We start from the raw sequence: 15727 nt of genomic DNA, 5'->3' as shown, positions 1-15727 counted from the left end.
GAATAGATTGAAAGTTTTTTCGCAAAAAGTACATGCCATGGTGACAAATTGAATTTTTTTTTGTTGTTGTTGAACTCAGTTTTGTGCTTAGCATGGAAGAGGTAATTAACAAACAGGAATCACACGGCTTGCGAAGCCAGACGCATGCACAAAACCAAAAGGCATGACAGATTTTACATTGAACACGCATGCGCAGAAGCAGCCCTTGAGCAGCCTAAGGACGACGCACATGCATGAACCAAAGCTAGTTAATTCACTACTTCTGGAAGTAGTCCTCGGTCCTGCCCTTGAACCCGATCTGGCCGAAGGTGAGCGCGATGAACAGACCCAGGTGCCACGTCACCAACCACAGCCTGCAGTGTCAATTATATTTAACCAGAATCAAACCCCAAGTTGAAACACAAGCATATATACTGCTGGTGACTAGTGCGTGTGTGTGATGACGAGTGGTTTGGGTTTATCCTGACCAGAACTGCGACTGGAGAGCCGGGGGCGAGGGGAAGTGGGCGAGCTCCTCGCCGATGCTGGAGAAGAAGAGCCCCGTCAGGCTGTTGCCGTTGATCAGCGGGATGCTCGACGGCGCCAGCCACCCGATCAGCCCGAACCCGATCACGTTCAGGTCCCTCCGCAGCCAGTCCCGCGGGAACCTGATCGCCCAGCAACGCGAAACAAACAATCCGTCAGTGACACGGCAACTCACACGCCGATGTATGTGTAAAACAGAGTCGTCTTTTTACGTCATGCAGGTGATCCTGCCGTTCCTCTCCAGGTTCCTTGTCATCAGCGGGTTCCTCGCCGACACCCGGCCGCCACTCGTGAAGCCTACGCACGTACGTACACAGATCCAACATTTCAACACACACAACATAAATGTCAAATAAGAGGTCGACTATGGCACGTACTGGTAGAGAAGGCTGGCCGGCGGGCGAGCGCGGCGCCGGCGAGGCCGGAGACGGTGGAGGAGGCGGCGGCGGCCATGTCTAAGCTGGTGTGCTGCGATGCGAATGGTCGTACGTCTCCGTGTGGAGCACCGGCCGGCTAGCTCTTATTTCCTGGTGGGTGCTGCCTGCTACGGGCACGGATGGAGACGCGCGGTGGCGAGAGCAAACGAGAGGGGGAGATTGTTGTGGGGCCATTCCTGATGTGGATCACTTGCGGTGGATGGAATAGATTTGTTGCCGTAGGAGCGGCCTATGGGGATGCTCCACTTGGATATGTGTGGATAAGGCCTGGTATATCGATGGTGACCTTTATCCTAGCTACACTCGGAGCTTCGCCTGTTTCCAGTAGTGAGGTGCTGAAATCACAAATTCATCTTTCGCTTTAGCAATTGATCTACATATGTGGTGGTGGCTGCACACATTTGTGAGTGATTGTGTAGCTCAAAAAAGGCCTACCCAATGTAATTCAATCTTTTAAACGATGAACTCACTTTACTATTAATCTTTTTGAAAGAAAAAAATTACTTTATTAATTCAATGAAGTTAGTACAAGGACGAAGAGAGCACGGGTGAAGAAACTTCAAGACTGAATTATTGTATCATGTCTAGCAAATTTTCCGAATTGACATAGATAGCCTACCTACAAATAAAAGGCTCACATGAATGCACCACATCTCTACTTCTTCTTGGTCGGTGAGCGCTTCGGTCAAAGGATGGTGGAACGATAACCTTCAGATTCGTCTCAGCTCGCCCAAAGCCCTTGCCTCATTAATGATGCTCATCTCATGGGAGATTTGGTCCGAGCGCAACGCGAGAGTCTTTCGCAACGTTGCAGTCCCTTCGGTGGTAATCATTAACAAGATCAAGCAAGAGGTGTCGCTTTGGGCTTTGGCAGGTGCCAAGCACTTGGGTATTGTAATGCCGCGAGAGTAATCTTTTACCTTTTGCCGCTTGCGGCTTTGTCTGAAACCTTCTTCTTAATCAATGAAATGGCAAATCTTTTGCCTCGTTTCAAAAAATAAATAAAGGAACTGATTCTAGCTTTTTCTCTCTACGCCGTGGCTGTTGGGGAAATGCCCTTTGATTCTCGAGTGTATACACCGTATGGGAAAAACATTAACGGAAAAGTCAAAAAATTCTGCAACATTTTTTGGAATAAACTTGTCTTTCTTTTGCACTAGTTAAATTTTTGCGAAGGAAAAATCCCGATTGACTTCAAGGAATTCTTTTTTTTGCTACAAGGTACTATTCACACCTATTTGGCCTTAATTTTTTTCTTCTGTAGTCAACAGGGGTTTCACTCTGCAGAAATATTTTTACAAGTACAATAAAAGGTCAACTTTATTTAAAAAAAGATCAGATTTTTTTTACCTTTTTAATTACTATTTCCTCCTTGAACTAAAACTGTGACAAGTATTTTGAAACGGATGGAGTAAATTTTCTTATGTTATACGCGGAAATGTATTGAAGATCGATTTGAAAAAAAACTAAGCTGCTGGAAGGGTAAGCTTATGTTATACGAAGGTCGGCTGATACTGATAAACTCAGTACTCACGAGTATGCTGATGTTTCTTTTGTCTTTCTTTGAAGTGCCTGTAGGGGTACGGTCGTACGGAAAAGGTTGGACTTCTATCGATCACGATTCTTTTGGCATAGCGACGAAATAAAGAGAAAGTATATGCTTACCAAATGGGGTATTATTTGTGGGCTGAAGGATTAGGGTGGTCTCGAAATTGAGAATTTAGAGGTAAAGAACAGAAGTCTGCTCAGTAAATGGCTGTGCAGGCTCTTTGTTAGGACCGAAGGTACGTGGGTACAAATTTTGTGTAATAAGTACTTGCAATCTAAGACCTTGGCCTAGTTTACCGTTAGACCTAATGACTCACCTTTCTAGAAGGGGCTAATGAGAACGAAAGCAGCTTTCTTCCATAGAACTCAATTCATCATTGGAAACGGTAATTCAATTAGATTCTGTGAGGATACCTAGTTAGGGAGACACCTTTAGCCACACAATATATGTCTCTGTATAATTTTGTCCAACGCAAGGACTCTTATGTTGCTACAATACTATAGTCCAACCCTTTAAACATTCAATTCTGAAGATCTTTGGTAGGAGACCGATGGGTAGCATGGTTGCATCTGGTGAGAAGGTTGATGGATGTTCACCTCTCTGATGAGCCTGCTAGTGTTGGGGAACGTTGCATGGAAAATAAAAAAAATCTACGCACGCGCAAGATCTATCCATGGAGATGCATAGCAACGAGAGGGGGAGAGCATCTACATACCCTTGTAGATCTCTAAGCGAAAGCGTTTATCAACGTGGTTGATGTAGTCGTACTCTTCGCATCCAATCACGATCCAACCAATCTAGTGCCGAACGGACGACACCTCCGAGTTTAGCACACGTGCGGCTCGATGGCGTCTCCTCCTTCTTGATCCAGCAAGCGGGAGAGGATAAGTAGATGGGATCACAACCAACACGACGGCGTGGTGGTGATGGTGGTGGTGGACCACTGACAGCGCTTCGCTAAGCGTCGCCAGGACGAGGCGGTGGAACTACGGAGTAATGGGAGAGAGAGAGAGAAAGGCGCCAAGGGCTTGGTGTGTCCTCTTGGGGCACCCCTCCCCTCTATATATAGGTGGAGGGGCATGGGAAATAGCCCCTCCAAGCCCTAGGGTGCAACTAAGAGCATCTCCAATAGATGATGTATATTTTGGTGCTCCAAACCGGCGATGGTCCAAATTTGGAGCACCAAAAAGTGCTTTTTACATCTTCGAAAAAGGCTCAACTCCAACAGATGGTCCAAATGGAGATGGAAATAAAAGAGCAACTCTAATAGATGGTCCAAAACGAAGATTAAAATGACCAACTACTAATTCATCTCAACATAGTTCAAACATGAAATTCAACATAGTTTCATACACAAATTCAACTACTACTTATTCTAACTACTAGATGAAACTATTCCTCGTCGTTGGAGCTACAGAATTGCTCCCAGAACTCGTCCTTGGTCGGGTCATCGCACCCTCGTCCTCCTCCTCGAAGTGACCCCAGTCCTCATCCGACGACTCGATAGGGATCACAGTCGAGGGGCCAGCCTCGTCCTCCTTCTTCACCCCCTTCTTTTTCGCCTCGACGTCGTGCTTCCACTAGTGCTCCAGCTCGGCCTGGACGTACTGCGGATGCTCTCACGCAAACCGATCCATCATCACCTCGTCGCTCTCGCCGGGAGCGACGACAACTGCCGGTCTCTTCTTCGCCTTCTTCGCCGGCATCTCCTCCATCCCGTTGCCCTGCGGCACGAGCCATTCCGCCACCTGCTGGGACTCGACCTCCGGGAAGTTGAAGTCCGTCTTCGGCCGTCTGGCACGCTACACCGCCACGTCGTAGGCACACGCGGCCTCATTGGCGGTGGGATACGTGCCGAGCCACCAACTCCACCCGACGTAGGAGAACTCCACTCCGAAGTTCCCGGAGAGCTTCATCCTTACACCGAAGAAACTGGACTTTCCCTTTGGCGTCTTCTTTTGGCGACATCGATGAGCGGGCGGTGGCCGAGCGGGGAGCGAGTCAGAGCTGCGGCCGAGCGGGGAGCGGGGCGGCGGCGTGTGGAGCGGGACGGAGGCGGACGGAGCGGGACGACGGCGTGCGGTGCGGGCGGAGGAGGACGGAGTGGGACGGTGGCGTGCGACGCGGGGCGGAGGTGGACGACATGGGGCGGCGGACGAACCAGAGGCGAAGGAGGCCGGAGAGGAGGCGGGCAGAGCGGGGCCGGGCAGAGGCCGACGGAGCGGGGCCGGATGGATGACTGACCAGAGGCGGAGGCGGTCGGAGAGAAGGCGGACGGGGTTGGGGCGGGGTGGAGGCGGCCAGAGTGGAGGCGGACACGATGGGGCGGCGCGACGGCAGGCAGTGGCCCAGGCGGGGTGGAATCGGTGTCGGGGGGCTGGATCTACGGCGGGCCGGCGGCCGAGAGGGGAGCTGCGGCGGGCGGTCACGGGCGGGTAGTCACGTGGCGGAAGGAGAATGATATGGTGGTTGGTCATTTGGCGGGCGACCGCGGTTTTACATCAGTTGTATCTCGTGATGTAAATTTGCATCACGAAGTTTTCAATTTTACATCTTCGGAAGGCGGTGATCCAATTTTTTTTACATATGGACCGTCTGTTGGAGCAGCGCTTTTTGCTCTCGAAGCTCCAAAAGTTAGTTATTTTTACATATGGACCGTCTATTGGAGACGCTCTGTAATGTCCCGAGACCGATGTGCCAGGTGTCCTCTAGTTTAGTCGCTGCGTTGCCATGTCATTTGCTTGCGTGTTGCATTTCATCAAGTCATCATTTGCTTATCATCTTCATGTTTTTCAAAACTTGCATTCGTCCGGGTTCTCCGAGTTCTCTCCGTTGTTCGTTCTGAGCCCAACCACACTTGCACGCGTCCGCGACATGTCCGAGATAGTATTTTATAAGTGGCCGGAAAATGTTCTCGGATTGGGTTGAGAGTTGGCGTGTGGTCTAGTTTTGGTGTAGGTAGACCGCCTGCCAAGTTTCATCGCAATCGGAGTTCGTTTGACGCCCCAACGTTTTCGGTCTCCGGAAACAGTCGCCGGCCTCTCTCTCTCTTCTCTTCTCTCAGCTCGAGCCCTTCTGCACAGTCCACTACCTACCGCCAGGCCCTACCTAATCTCTCTCGTCAGTCCGTGGACCTCCTCCCGCGCGCGTCCGAAATCTGTCCCGGACCCGACTCGGACAGTCGTTACCGTTGGATCCGGATCATCCCCAAACATCTACAAAACATCACCGTTTTATCATTTGGATTTCCTAACCCATTTATTCTCGACCGTCGAATTTCAATCAGATGATCCAAACTCCCCTCTTTCCCTATATATAGACTCCCTAGTCTAATTTAGGACCTAACCCTAAATTTTAGGCCTCATGTCCCATCCACCCATCGCCGCCGCCGCCACTACACCAAATTCCCCTTGGGATCTCCCCTGCCAGTTCCCCCCCAACCAGCCTCCACCTTCCCCTCGATCCATTCCACGCCCGAGATCCTCCATCCACCCGCACGCAACCAGCATCTACCTCCTCTCGCAGAGGCACTCACCTCGACCCCGAGCGGATCAAGCCAGCCGTCCCCGCCGGCGATGGGCAACACCAGACCAGCAGGACTGGGCCTTCCTCTCCCTTCTCCCCTCTTTTTTTCCTCGTGCTCCCCGGCTCTCTCTCACGATCTCCCTCTCTCTCTGTTTTTCATCAGCTGCAGCTCGCCATCGCCTTGGTCAACTCTCACCGGAGCTCAGTCGACGCCCCGTTGGCCGGATCCGGCCCGGAAACAAGCAGATCCTTTCATCCTCGACGAGCTCCGCCTCCCGTTCCCGTCGCTCCACCGTGCGCCAAGTTCCCTGTCATCGTGCCCTGCTTCTGCATCCTCCCGCTCGTCTCTGTGCGCGCTGAAAACGAGTGAGCCGCCGCCTGCGTGACCCGCTGCTTCGAGGACGAGGACGCCCAGTGACTAGCGCCCAAGTCGACTCCCTTGCATCGCCTGTTGCTGCGCCAAGTCCACCGGCAAGCCGCCGTGCCAAGTCCGCCTACAAGCCGCTGCCGCGGAGCCTCTGCATCAGCCGCTACATCGCCTCTGCATCGAGCGCCGCTCGACCCCGCCTTGCCCGCTGCTTCTGCTGCTTCCTGCAATGCCAAGCCGCCTCCCTTCCCTCGAGTCCGTCCAGATCCGCTAAGTTCCGCCGTTCGCCGTGGCCGTGGAGCTCGTCGGCGTCGTCCTCGTGCCGTCCCAGCCTCGTCGCCGTTTGCCTCCTCGCGTGGCCTCCTTTGTTCGCACGCACGAGGCCAGCGCCTCTCCCAGGCCCAGCTTAAGCCTGCCGTCTCGCCCGAACTGGGCCTTGGCCCATGGTGAGAAGCCCCCCCCCCCAGCAGCGTCCCTTTTGTATTTTTTTTCCAGTTGGCCCAGACTTGCACCAGTTTCAGCCCGTGGATGTTTTTTTCAGTCTCTGTGAATTTAGCTAATTTCCAGGGAATTGCAGTTTTACAGTTTGGACCCTATACTTCATGCATTTAATAACTTCACAACCGTGCATCGGATTAAAACAAACTTAATATGAAACTTGCTTAGATTTTCATCTAGTTTCATAATATGTCATTTTCACCCATGTTTAAAATGCTTAAAATGATGTTTGTTTAAATTTGCTCCTATGTCATGCTAAAATGCTTTATTTCATAACTAAATAACCGTAGCTCGGTTTTAAATAATCTTTATATGTAAATGGGGTAGAAAAATGCCTAGTTTAACATGGTGGCTTCACTTTGCATGCTTAACAACTCTAAAATTATGTTTAGGGTAGAACAGCACCAAACCTAATATATGCATATGGGGATTTATCGGAATTGTTGTTCGTTGCTTCCGGCCTCATTTAAACTTGCCTAGATAGGTAGTTTTCATTTGCTTCATCCTCTTGACATGCTAGCAACATTTAATCTTGTTGGGTACATAACCGAGAGAGAACTAAATAATGGATGTGGTGTTCCGTCAATATGCAACCCGTTGCATATTGAGCTCCACTTAATTTGTAGTTTTGGTTGTTGCACTTTGCCATGCCCTCTTTAAACCGGACATGCATCATACTTCTTTGTGCATCATGCCATGTCTATGTGGTGGTTGTTTACTATGTTGTGTGCTTCTTTTCGGTGTGCTTCTTCGGGTTGGTTCCGATAACGTCGCGTTTGTGAGGAATCGTTCGTCTACGTCCGTTTGTCTTCTTCATGGACTCGTTCTTCTTCCTTGCGGGATTTCAGGCAAGATGATCATACCCTCGAAATCACTTCTATCTTTGCTTGCTCTTTCGCTATGCCTATGCTACGATGCCTACCACTTGCTTATCATGCCTCCCATATTGTTGAACCAAGCCTCTAACCCACCTTGTCCTAGCAAACCATTGTTTGGCTATGTTACCGCGTTGCTCAGCCCCTCTTATAGCCTTGTTAGTTGCAGGTGAAGATTGAAGTTTGTTCCCTGTTGGAACATGGAGATGTTGTTCCTTGTTGGAACATGTTTACTTGTTGGGATATCACTATATATCTTATTTAATTAATGCATCTATATACTTGGTAAAGGGTGGAAGGCTCGGCCTTATGCCTGGTGTTTTGTTCCACTCTTGCATCCCTAGTTTCCGTCATATCGTTGTCATGTTCCCGGATTTTTCGTTCCTTACGCGGTTGGGTAATAATGGGAACCCCTTGATTGTTCGCCCTGAATAAAACTCCTCCAGTAATGCCCAACATTGGTTTTACCATTCGCCACCTAGCCTTTTCTTTTCCCTTGGGGGTCGCGCGCCCAAGGGTCATCATTATTTTAAACCCCCGGGCCAGTGCTCCTCTGAGTGTTGGTCCAACCTGTCAGCCGCCGGTGGCCACCAGGGGCAACTCTGGGCTGGCCTACCGGAAGTTAAGACAATCCGGTGTGCGTTGAGAAAGAGATATGTGCAGCTCCTATTGGGATTTGTCGGCACATTCGGGCGGTGTTGCTGGTTTAGTTTTACCTTGTCGAAATGTCTTGTAACCGGGATTCCGAGTCTGATCGGGTCTTCCCGCTAGAAGGAATATCCTTCGTTGACCGTGAGAGCTTGTGATGGGCTAAGTTGGGACACCCCTGCAGGGATTTGAACTTTCGAAAGCCGTGCCCGCGGTTATGGGCAGATGGGAATTTGTTAATGTCCGGTTGTAGAAAACCTGAAGTTGACCTTAATTAAAATGCATCAACCGCGTGTGTAACCGTGATGGTCTCTTTCCGGCGGAGTCCGGGAAGTGAACACGGTGTTGGAGTTTTGCTTGACGTAGGTTGTTTTAGGATCACTTCTTGATCATACTTTCTCGAACGTGCTTTGCCTTCTCTTCTCGCTCTCATTTGCGTATGTTAGCCACCATATATGCTAGTCGCTTGCTGCAGCTCCACCTCATACCTTTTACCTTACCCATAAGCTTAAATAGTCTTGATCGCGAGGGTGTGAGATTGCTGAGTCCCCGTGACTCACAGATACTTCCAAAACCAGCTTGCAGGTGCTGATGAGCCCTTGCAGATGACGCAACCAAGCTCAGGAGGAGCTCGGTGAAGATCTTGTCCTTTGTGTTGTTTCGTTCTAGTTGATCAGTAGTGGAGCCCAGTTGGGGTCGATCGGGGACCTTTGTCACATTTGGCGTTCTTCTTTTATTTTGGCTCCGTAGTCGGGCCCTGATTGTATTTGGATGTTGTAATGCTTTATTCATGTAATTGTGTGAAGTGGCGGTTGTAAGCCAACTATGTATCTCTTTCCCTTATGTATTACATGGGTTGTGTGAAGATTACCTCACTTGCGACATTGCTTTCAATGCGGTTATGCCTCTAAGTCGTGCTTCGACACGTGGGAGATATAGCCGCATCGAGGGCGTTACACGCTCAAAGGGGGAGAGGACTTGGACTCCAAGTCCAATCCTATTTCTACTAGGACTCCTTCCTTTTTTGCCTTCCCTAGCCACATGGGATTTTGAGGACTTGGTGCGCCTAGTCCAATAAGGCCAAGGCGCCTCCCCATAGCCCCTGCTAGCCCTTGGGTCGTGGTGGACCCACTTGTGGACTTCCGGACCCCTCCGGAATCCTCCGGAACCTTTTGGAAGCTTCCCAGTACAATACCGAAAAACTGCACCTTTTTCCGGAACCCAAAATATGACTTCCTATATATAAATATTTACCTCTCAACCATTCCGAGACTCCTCGTGACGTCCGGGATCTCATCCTCGACTCTGAACAACATTTGGTTACCACTCATCGAATATCCCAATACTACTCTAGCGTCAACGAATGTTAAGCGTGCGACCCTGCGGGTTCGGGAATGTAGTCATGACCGAGACACCTCTCCGGTCAATAGCCTATAGCGGGACCTGGATGCCCATATTGATTCCTACTTATTCCACGAAGATCTTTTATCAGTTGAACCTTTATGACAACATACGTAATTCCCTTTGTCTGTCGGTATGTTACTTGCCCAAGATTCGATCGTTGATATCTTCATACCTAGTTCAATCTTGTTACCAGTAAGTCTCTTTACTCGTTCCATAATACATCATCTTGTAACTAACTCCTTAGTCATTTTTCTTGCAAGCTTCTTGTGATGATGTATTATGGAGAGGGCCCAGAGATACCTCTCCGTTACATAGAGTGACAAATCCCAATCTCGATTCACGCCAACTCAATAGACACCTTCGGAGATACCTGTAGAGCATCTTTATGATCACCTAGTTATGTTGTGACGTTTGATAGCACATAAGGTATTCCTCCGGTATCTGGGAGTTCCATGATCTCATGGTCGAAGAAACATGTATTTGACATTAAGAAAGTAGTAGCAATAAACTGAAGGATCATATGCTATGCTAACGGTTGGGTCTTGTATATCACATCATTCTCCTAATGATGTGATCCCGTTATCAAGTGACAACTCATGTCAATGGTTAGGAAACCTTAACCATCTTTGATCAACGACCTAGTCTAGTAGAGGCTCACTAGGTACACGGTATTTGTTTATGTATCCACACATGTATTTAAGTTTCCGGTCAATACAATTCTAGCATGAATAATAAACCTTTATCATGATTTAGGAAATATAATAATAACCATTTTAGTATTGCCTCTAGGGCATATTTCCATCAGTCTCCCACTTGCACTAGAGTCAATAATCTAGTTCACATCGCCATGTGATTAACACCCATAGTTCACATTGCCATGTGACTAACACCCAAAGAGTTTACTAGAGTCAATAATCTAGCTCACATCACCATGTGATTAACACCCAAAGAGTAATAAGGTGTGATCATGTTTTGCCTGTGAGAGAGGTTTAATCAATGGGTCTGCTACATTCAGATTAGTATGTATTCTACAAATTTATATGTCTACAATGCTCTGCATGTTGCTACTCTAGCTAATTGCTCCCACGTTCAATACGTATCCAGAATGAGACTCATAGTCATCTGAATTGGTGTCAAAGCTTGCATCGACGTAACCTTTTACGACGAACTCTTTATCAACTGCATAACCGATAAACATTTCCTTAGTCCTATAAGGATAATTTTGCCCGTTGTCCAGTGATCCACTCCTGGATTACTGTTGTACCCCCTTGCCGAACGCATGGCAAGGCACACATCAGGTCTGGTACACAGCATGGCATACATAATAGAACCTATGGCTGAGGCATAGGGAATGACTTTCATTCTGTCTCTATCTTCTGTCGTGGTCGGGCTTTGAGTCTGACTCAATTTCACACCTTGCAACACAGGAAAGAACCCTTTCTTTGACTGGTCCATTTTGAACTTCTCCAAAACTTTGTCAAGGTATGTGCTTTGTGAAAGTCCTATTAAGTGTCTTGATCTATCCCTATAGATCTTGATGCCCAATATATAAGCAGCTTCACCGAGGTCTTTCATTGAAAAATTCTTATTCAAGTATCCTTTTATGCTATCCAGAAATTCTATATCATTTCCAATCAGCAATATGCCATCTACATATAATATCAGAAATGCTACAGAGCTCCCACTCACCTTTTTCTAAATACAGGCTTCTCCATAAGTCTGTATAAAACCATATGCTTTGAACACATCATCAAAACATATATTCCAACTCCGAGATGCTTGCACCAGTCCATAGATGGATCACTGGAGCTTGCACACTTTATTAGCACCTTTAGGATCGCCAAAACCTTCTGGTTGCATCATATACAACTCTTCTTTAAGAAACCCGTTAAGGAATGCAGTTTTGACATCCATTCGCCAGATTTCATAATCATAAAATGCGGCAATTGTTAACATGATTCAGACAGACTTAAGCATTGCTACGGGTGAGAAAGTCTCATCGTAGTCAACCCCTTGAACTTGTCGAAAACCTTTTGCGACAAGTCAAGATTTATAGACAGTGACATTACCATCAGCAGTTGTCTTCTTCTTGAAGATCCATTTATTCTCAATGGCCTGCCGATCATCGGGCAAGTCTACCAAAGTCCATACTTTGTTCTCATACATGGACCCTATCTCAGATTTCACGGCCTCAAGCCATTTATCGAAATCTAGGGTCATCATAGCTTCTTCATAGTTCATAGGTTCACCGTGGTCTAATAACATGACTTCCAGGACAAGATTACCGTACCACTCTGGTGCAGAACGTGTTCTGGTCGACCTACAAGGTCCAGTAGTAACTAGATCCAAAGTTTCGTGATCATCATCATTAGCTTCCTCTCTAGTTGGTGTAGGCATCACAGGAACATTTTCTCTGATTTGATACTTTCCAATTCGAGAGAAGGTACAATTACCCCATCGAGTTCTACTTTCCTCCCACTCACTTCTTTCAGGAGAAACTCCTTCTGTAGAAAGGACCCATTCTTGGCAACAAAGATCTTGCCTTCGGATCTGTGGTAAAAGGTGTACCCAATAGTTTCTTTGGGTATCCTATGAAGGCGCACTTCTCCGATTTGGGTTCGAGCTTATCAGGCTGAAGCCTTTTGACATAAGTGTCGCATCTCCAACCTTTAAGAAACGACAACTTAGATTTCTTGCCAAACCACAGTTCATACGGTGTCGTCTCAACGGATTTAGATGGTTCCCTATTTAACGTGAATGCGATTGTCTCTAATGCATAATCCCAAAATGATAAAGGTAAATCGGTAAGAGACATCATAGATCACTCCATATCTAATAAAGTATAGTTACGACGTTCAAACACACCATTACGCTGTGGTGTTCCAGGTGGCGTGAGTTGTGAAACAATTCCACATTGTTTTAAATGAAGGCCAAACTCGTAACTCAAATATTCACCCCCATGACCAGATCATAGAAATTTTATTTTTTGTTACGATGATTCTCTACTTCACTCTAAAATTCTTTTGAACTTTTCAAATGTTTCATATTTGTGTTTCATTAAGTAGATATACCCATACCTACTCAAATCATCTATAAAGGTTAGAAAATAATGATGCTCGTCGCGTGCCTCAACACTCATTAGACCGCATACATTGGTAGGTATTATTTCCATTTTGTCGAGGGTTCTTGTGGCGTAGAAGGGCAGAAGCAAATGGTGGTAACGGCGCGGTTGCATGGGACATGGTGTGCACACCCAAATGGGCAGGTGGCTTGGGGCTGCCCAATCTTAGATGGATGAATGTGGACATGCAGGCTCGCTGGCCGTGGTTAAAAATAATTGATGGGACAAGGCCGTGGAGTGAATTCAGGATCAAGGTTGCCGAGGAAGCAACCTTGTTGTGTAAAGCAGCCATGAGGTCTATAGCGCATTCTGGTCGGACAACATTCCTTTGGGAGGACCGATGGCTGGATGGGCGAAGAGTCCAGGAGATTGCACCTAGAGTGTATGAGTTGATTGCACCACCGACACGAGGAAGGAGGTCAGTTTGCGAAGCTATGGAGAATGGGTCTTGGGCAGCGGACCTTGGCCCCAACCTTGGACCGGATACGTTGCATGAGTTCTTTGCACTTTGGCAAGACGTTTCTGCTTGGGAAGCCAATGAGGATTTGTCGGATGAAATTGCCTGGTCATGGGAGGCGAAGGGACACTTCTCGGTCCGATCGGCTTATGCGGCTACATTTTGCGGAAGGGAGGTCATCCCTACGGCAGATCTAACATGGAAGTCGCGTTCCCCCATGCAGTGCAGATTCTTTACTTGGCTAGCAGTGAAGGACCGATGCTAGACTTCGGATCGCCTAACATGTAGGGGTCTACCTCACCAGGATGCGTGCCCGTTCTGTGATCAAGATGAGGAAACGATCAATCACATAATGCTTACGTGTGTCTTCGCTCGGACTGCTTGGGCGGCCATCTGTGGCTCGCTGGGCAAACCAGAATGGACACCCTCACCTAATGATGTGTTGGCTGACTGGGCCATTGACAAGAAGGGAGTAAACAATGTGGGCACAAAAGATCTACGCACCATTTTCGCGCTTGTTTGGTGGGAGTTGTGGAAGCACCGGAATGCAATTTTTTTATGAAGCTCGGCCATCTATCGTTCAGCTGTTGCAAAGAGTGAGAGAGGAGGGTGTAATCTGGTCCTCTGCGGGTCTACTAAAAGGGAATGTAACTCCCTTCTTTAGTAGGGTAGAGAGGTGGGTGAGTGGTGAGGATTAGCATGTAATAGAAATCATATAACAAACGGTGGAGGCACTCTTTGCCTTTCTTCTTTAATATATGATATGCACACTCGTGCATATTCGAGAAAAAACGAGTGGAAACCTACTATTAAAATTAAGATTAAAGATCATGAATGCTATGCTTTATGTGATTTAGCTGCTAGTGTTTCCATGATTCCAAAAACTTTGTGTGATGTGCTAGGTTTCGGTGAATTTCATGATTGTTCTTTAAATTTGCATCTTGCAGATTCCACCATTAAGAAACCTATGGGAAGAATTAATGATGTTCTTATTGTTGCAAATAGGAATTATGTGCCCGTAGATTTTATTTTGCTTGATATAGATTGCAATCCTACTTGTCCTATTATTCTTGGTAGACCTTTCCTTAGAACAATTGGTGCAATTATTGATATGAAAGAAGGAAATATTAGATTCCAATTTCCATTAAGGGAAGGCATGGAACACTTTCTTAGGAAGAAAATTAAATTACCTTATGAATCTATTATGAGAGTCACTTATGGATTGCATACCAAAGATGACAATACCTAGATCTATTCTTGTTTTTATGCCTAGCTAGGGGCGTTAAACGAGAGCGCTTGTTGGGAGACAACCCAATTTTATTTTTGTTACTTGCTTTTTGTTCCAGTTTAGTAATAAATAAATCATCTATCCTCTGTTATGATTGTGTTTTTATGCTTTAATTAGTGTTTGTGCCAAGTAAAGTCTTTAGGATCTTCTTGGATGATTGTTGTTTGATCCTGCTGAAAAAAACAGAAAGTATGCACTCACAAGAATAATTTTTGTTTTTTTTACCTGAGAGCGATAAAATACTGATTCCAACTGCAGTAGATAAATATACAAATTATTTAGGTCTTCCTAATTTGGTAGAATTTGTGGAGTTACAGAAGTATTCATAACCTACAGATTACTACAGACTGTTCTGTTTTTGACAAATTCTGTTTTGTGTGTGTTGTTTGCTTATTTTGATGAATCTATGGCTAGTATCGGGGGTATGAACCATAGAGAAGTTGGAATACAGTAGGTTTAAGACCAATATAAATAAATAATGAGTTCATTACATTACCTTAAGGTGGTGATTTGTTTTCTTATACTAACGGAGCTCATGAGATTTTCTGTTGAGTTTTGTGTTGTGAAGTTTTCAAGTTTTTGGGTAAAGATTTGATGGACTTTGGAACAAGGAGTGGAAAGAGCCTAAGCTTGGGGATGCCCAAGGCACCTCAAGGTAAAATCCAAGGACAGACAAAAGCCTAAGCTTGGGGATGCCCCGGAAGGCATCCCCTCTTTCGTCTTCGTCTATCGGTAACTTTACTTGAGGCTATATTTTTATTCACCACATGATATGTGTTTTGCTTGGAGCATCTTGTATGATTTGAGTCTTTCCTTTTTAATTTACCACAATCATCCTTGCTGTACACACCTTTTGGGAGAGACACGCATGAATCGGAATTTATTAGAATACTCTATGTGCTTCACTTATATCTTTTGAGCTAAATAATTTTGCTCTAGTGCTTCACTTATATTATTTTTTAGAGCACAGTGGTGGTTTTATTTTGTAGAAATTATTGATCTCTCGTGCTTCACTTATATTATTTTGAGAGTC

At 46.6% G+C, this 15727-nt stretch overlaps 1 protein-coding gene across 1 annotated transcript; it reads right to left on the bottom strand.

Moving 5' to 3' along the window:
- Nucleotides 1-41: 41 nt before the first annotated feature.
- On the bottom strand, nucleotides 42-1147 carry LOC123189165 (photosystem I subunit O). The gene is made up of 4 exons (XM_044601511.1): nucleotides 903-1147; nucleotides 738-822; nucleotides 468-647; nucleotides 42-353 (listed from the first exon to the last, which is right to left on the bottom strand). Exons 1-4 carry the CDS (start codon nucleotides 976-978, stop codon nucleotides 257-259), a joined length of 438 nt encoding a protein of 145 aa, XP_044457446.1. The 5' UTR covers nucleotides 979-1147; the 3' UTR covers nucleotides 42-256.
- Between the last annotated feature and the right edge of the window lie 14580 nt (nucleotides 1148-15727).

This window comes from Triticum aestivum, chromosome 2A, assembly GCF_018294505.1.
Source record: "Triticum aestivum cultivar Chinese Spring chromosome 2A, IWGSC CS RefSeq v2.1, whole genome shotgun sequence".
NCBI classification, from domain to species: Eukaryota; Viridiplantae; Streptophyta; class Magnoliopsida; order Poales; family Poaceae; genus Triticum; species Triticum aestivum.
This window is presented reverse-complemented; position numbering and strand designations above follow the sequence as displayed.

What these genes read in the sequence shown, in the direction of transcription:
- LOC123189165 (XM_044601511.1), bottom strand. Translation starts at nt 978, where the DNA reads ATGGCCGCCGCCGCCTCCTCCACCGTCTCCGGCCTCGCCGGCGCCGCG. An exon ending in CCGGCCAGCCTTCTCTACCA is followed by an intron (nt 823 to 902) that starts GTACGTGCCATA and finishes GTACGTGCGTAG; the next exon opens with GCTTCACGAGTGGCGGCCGG. An exon ending in GGCAGGATCACCTGCATGAC is followed by an intron (nt 648 to 737) that starts GTAAAAAGACGA and finishes CTGGGCGATCAG; the next exon opens with GTTCCCGCGGGACTGGCTGC.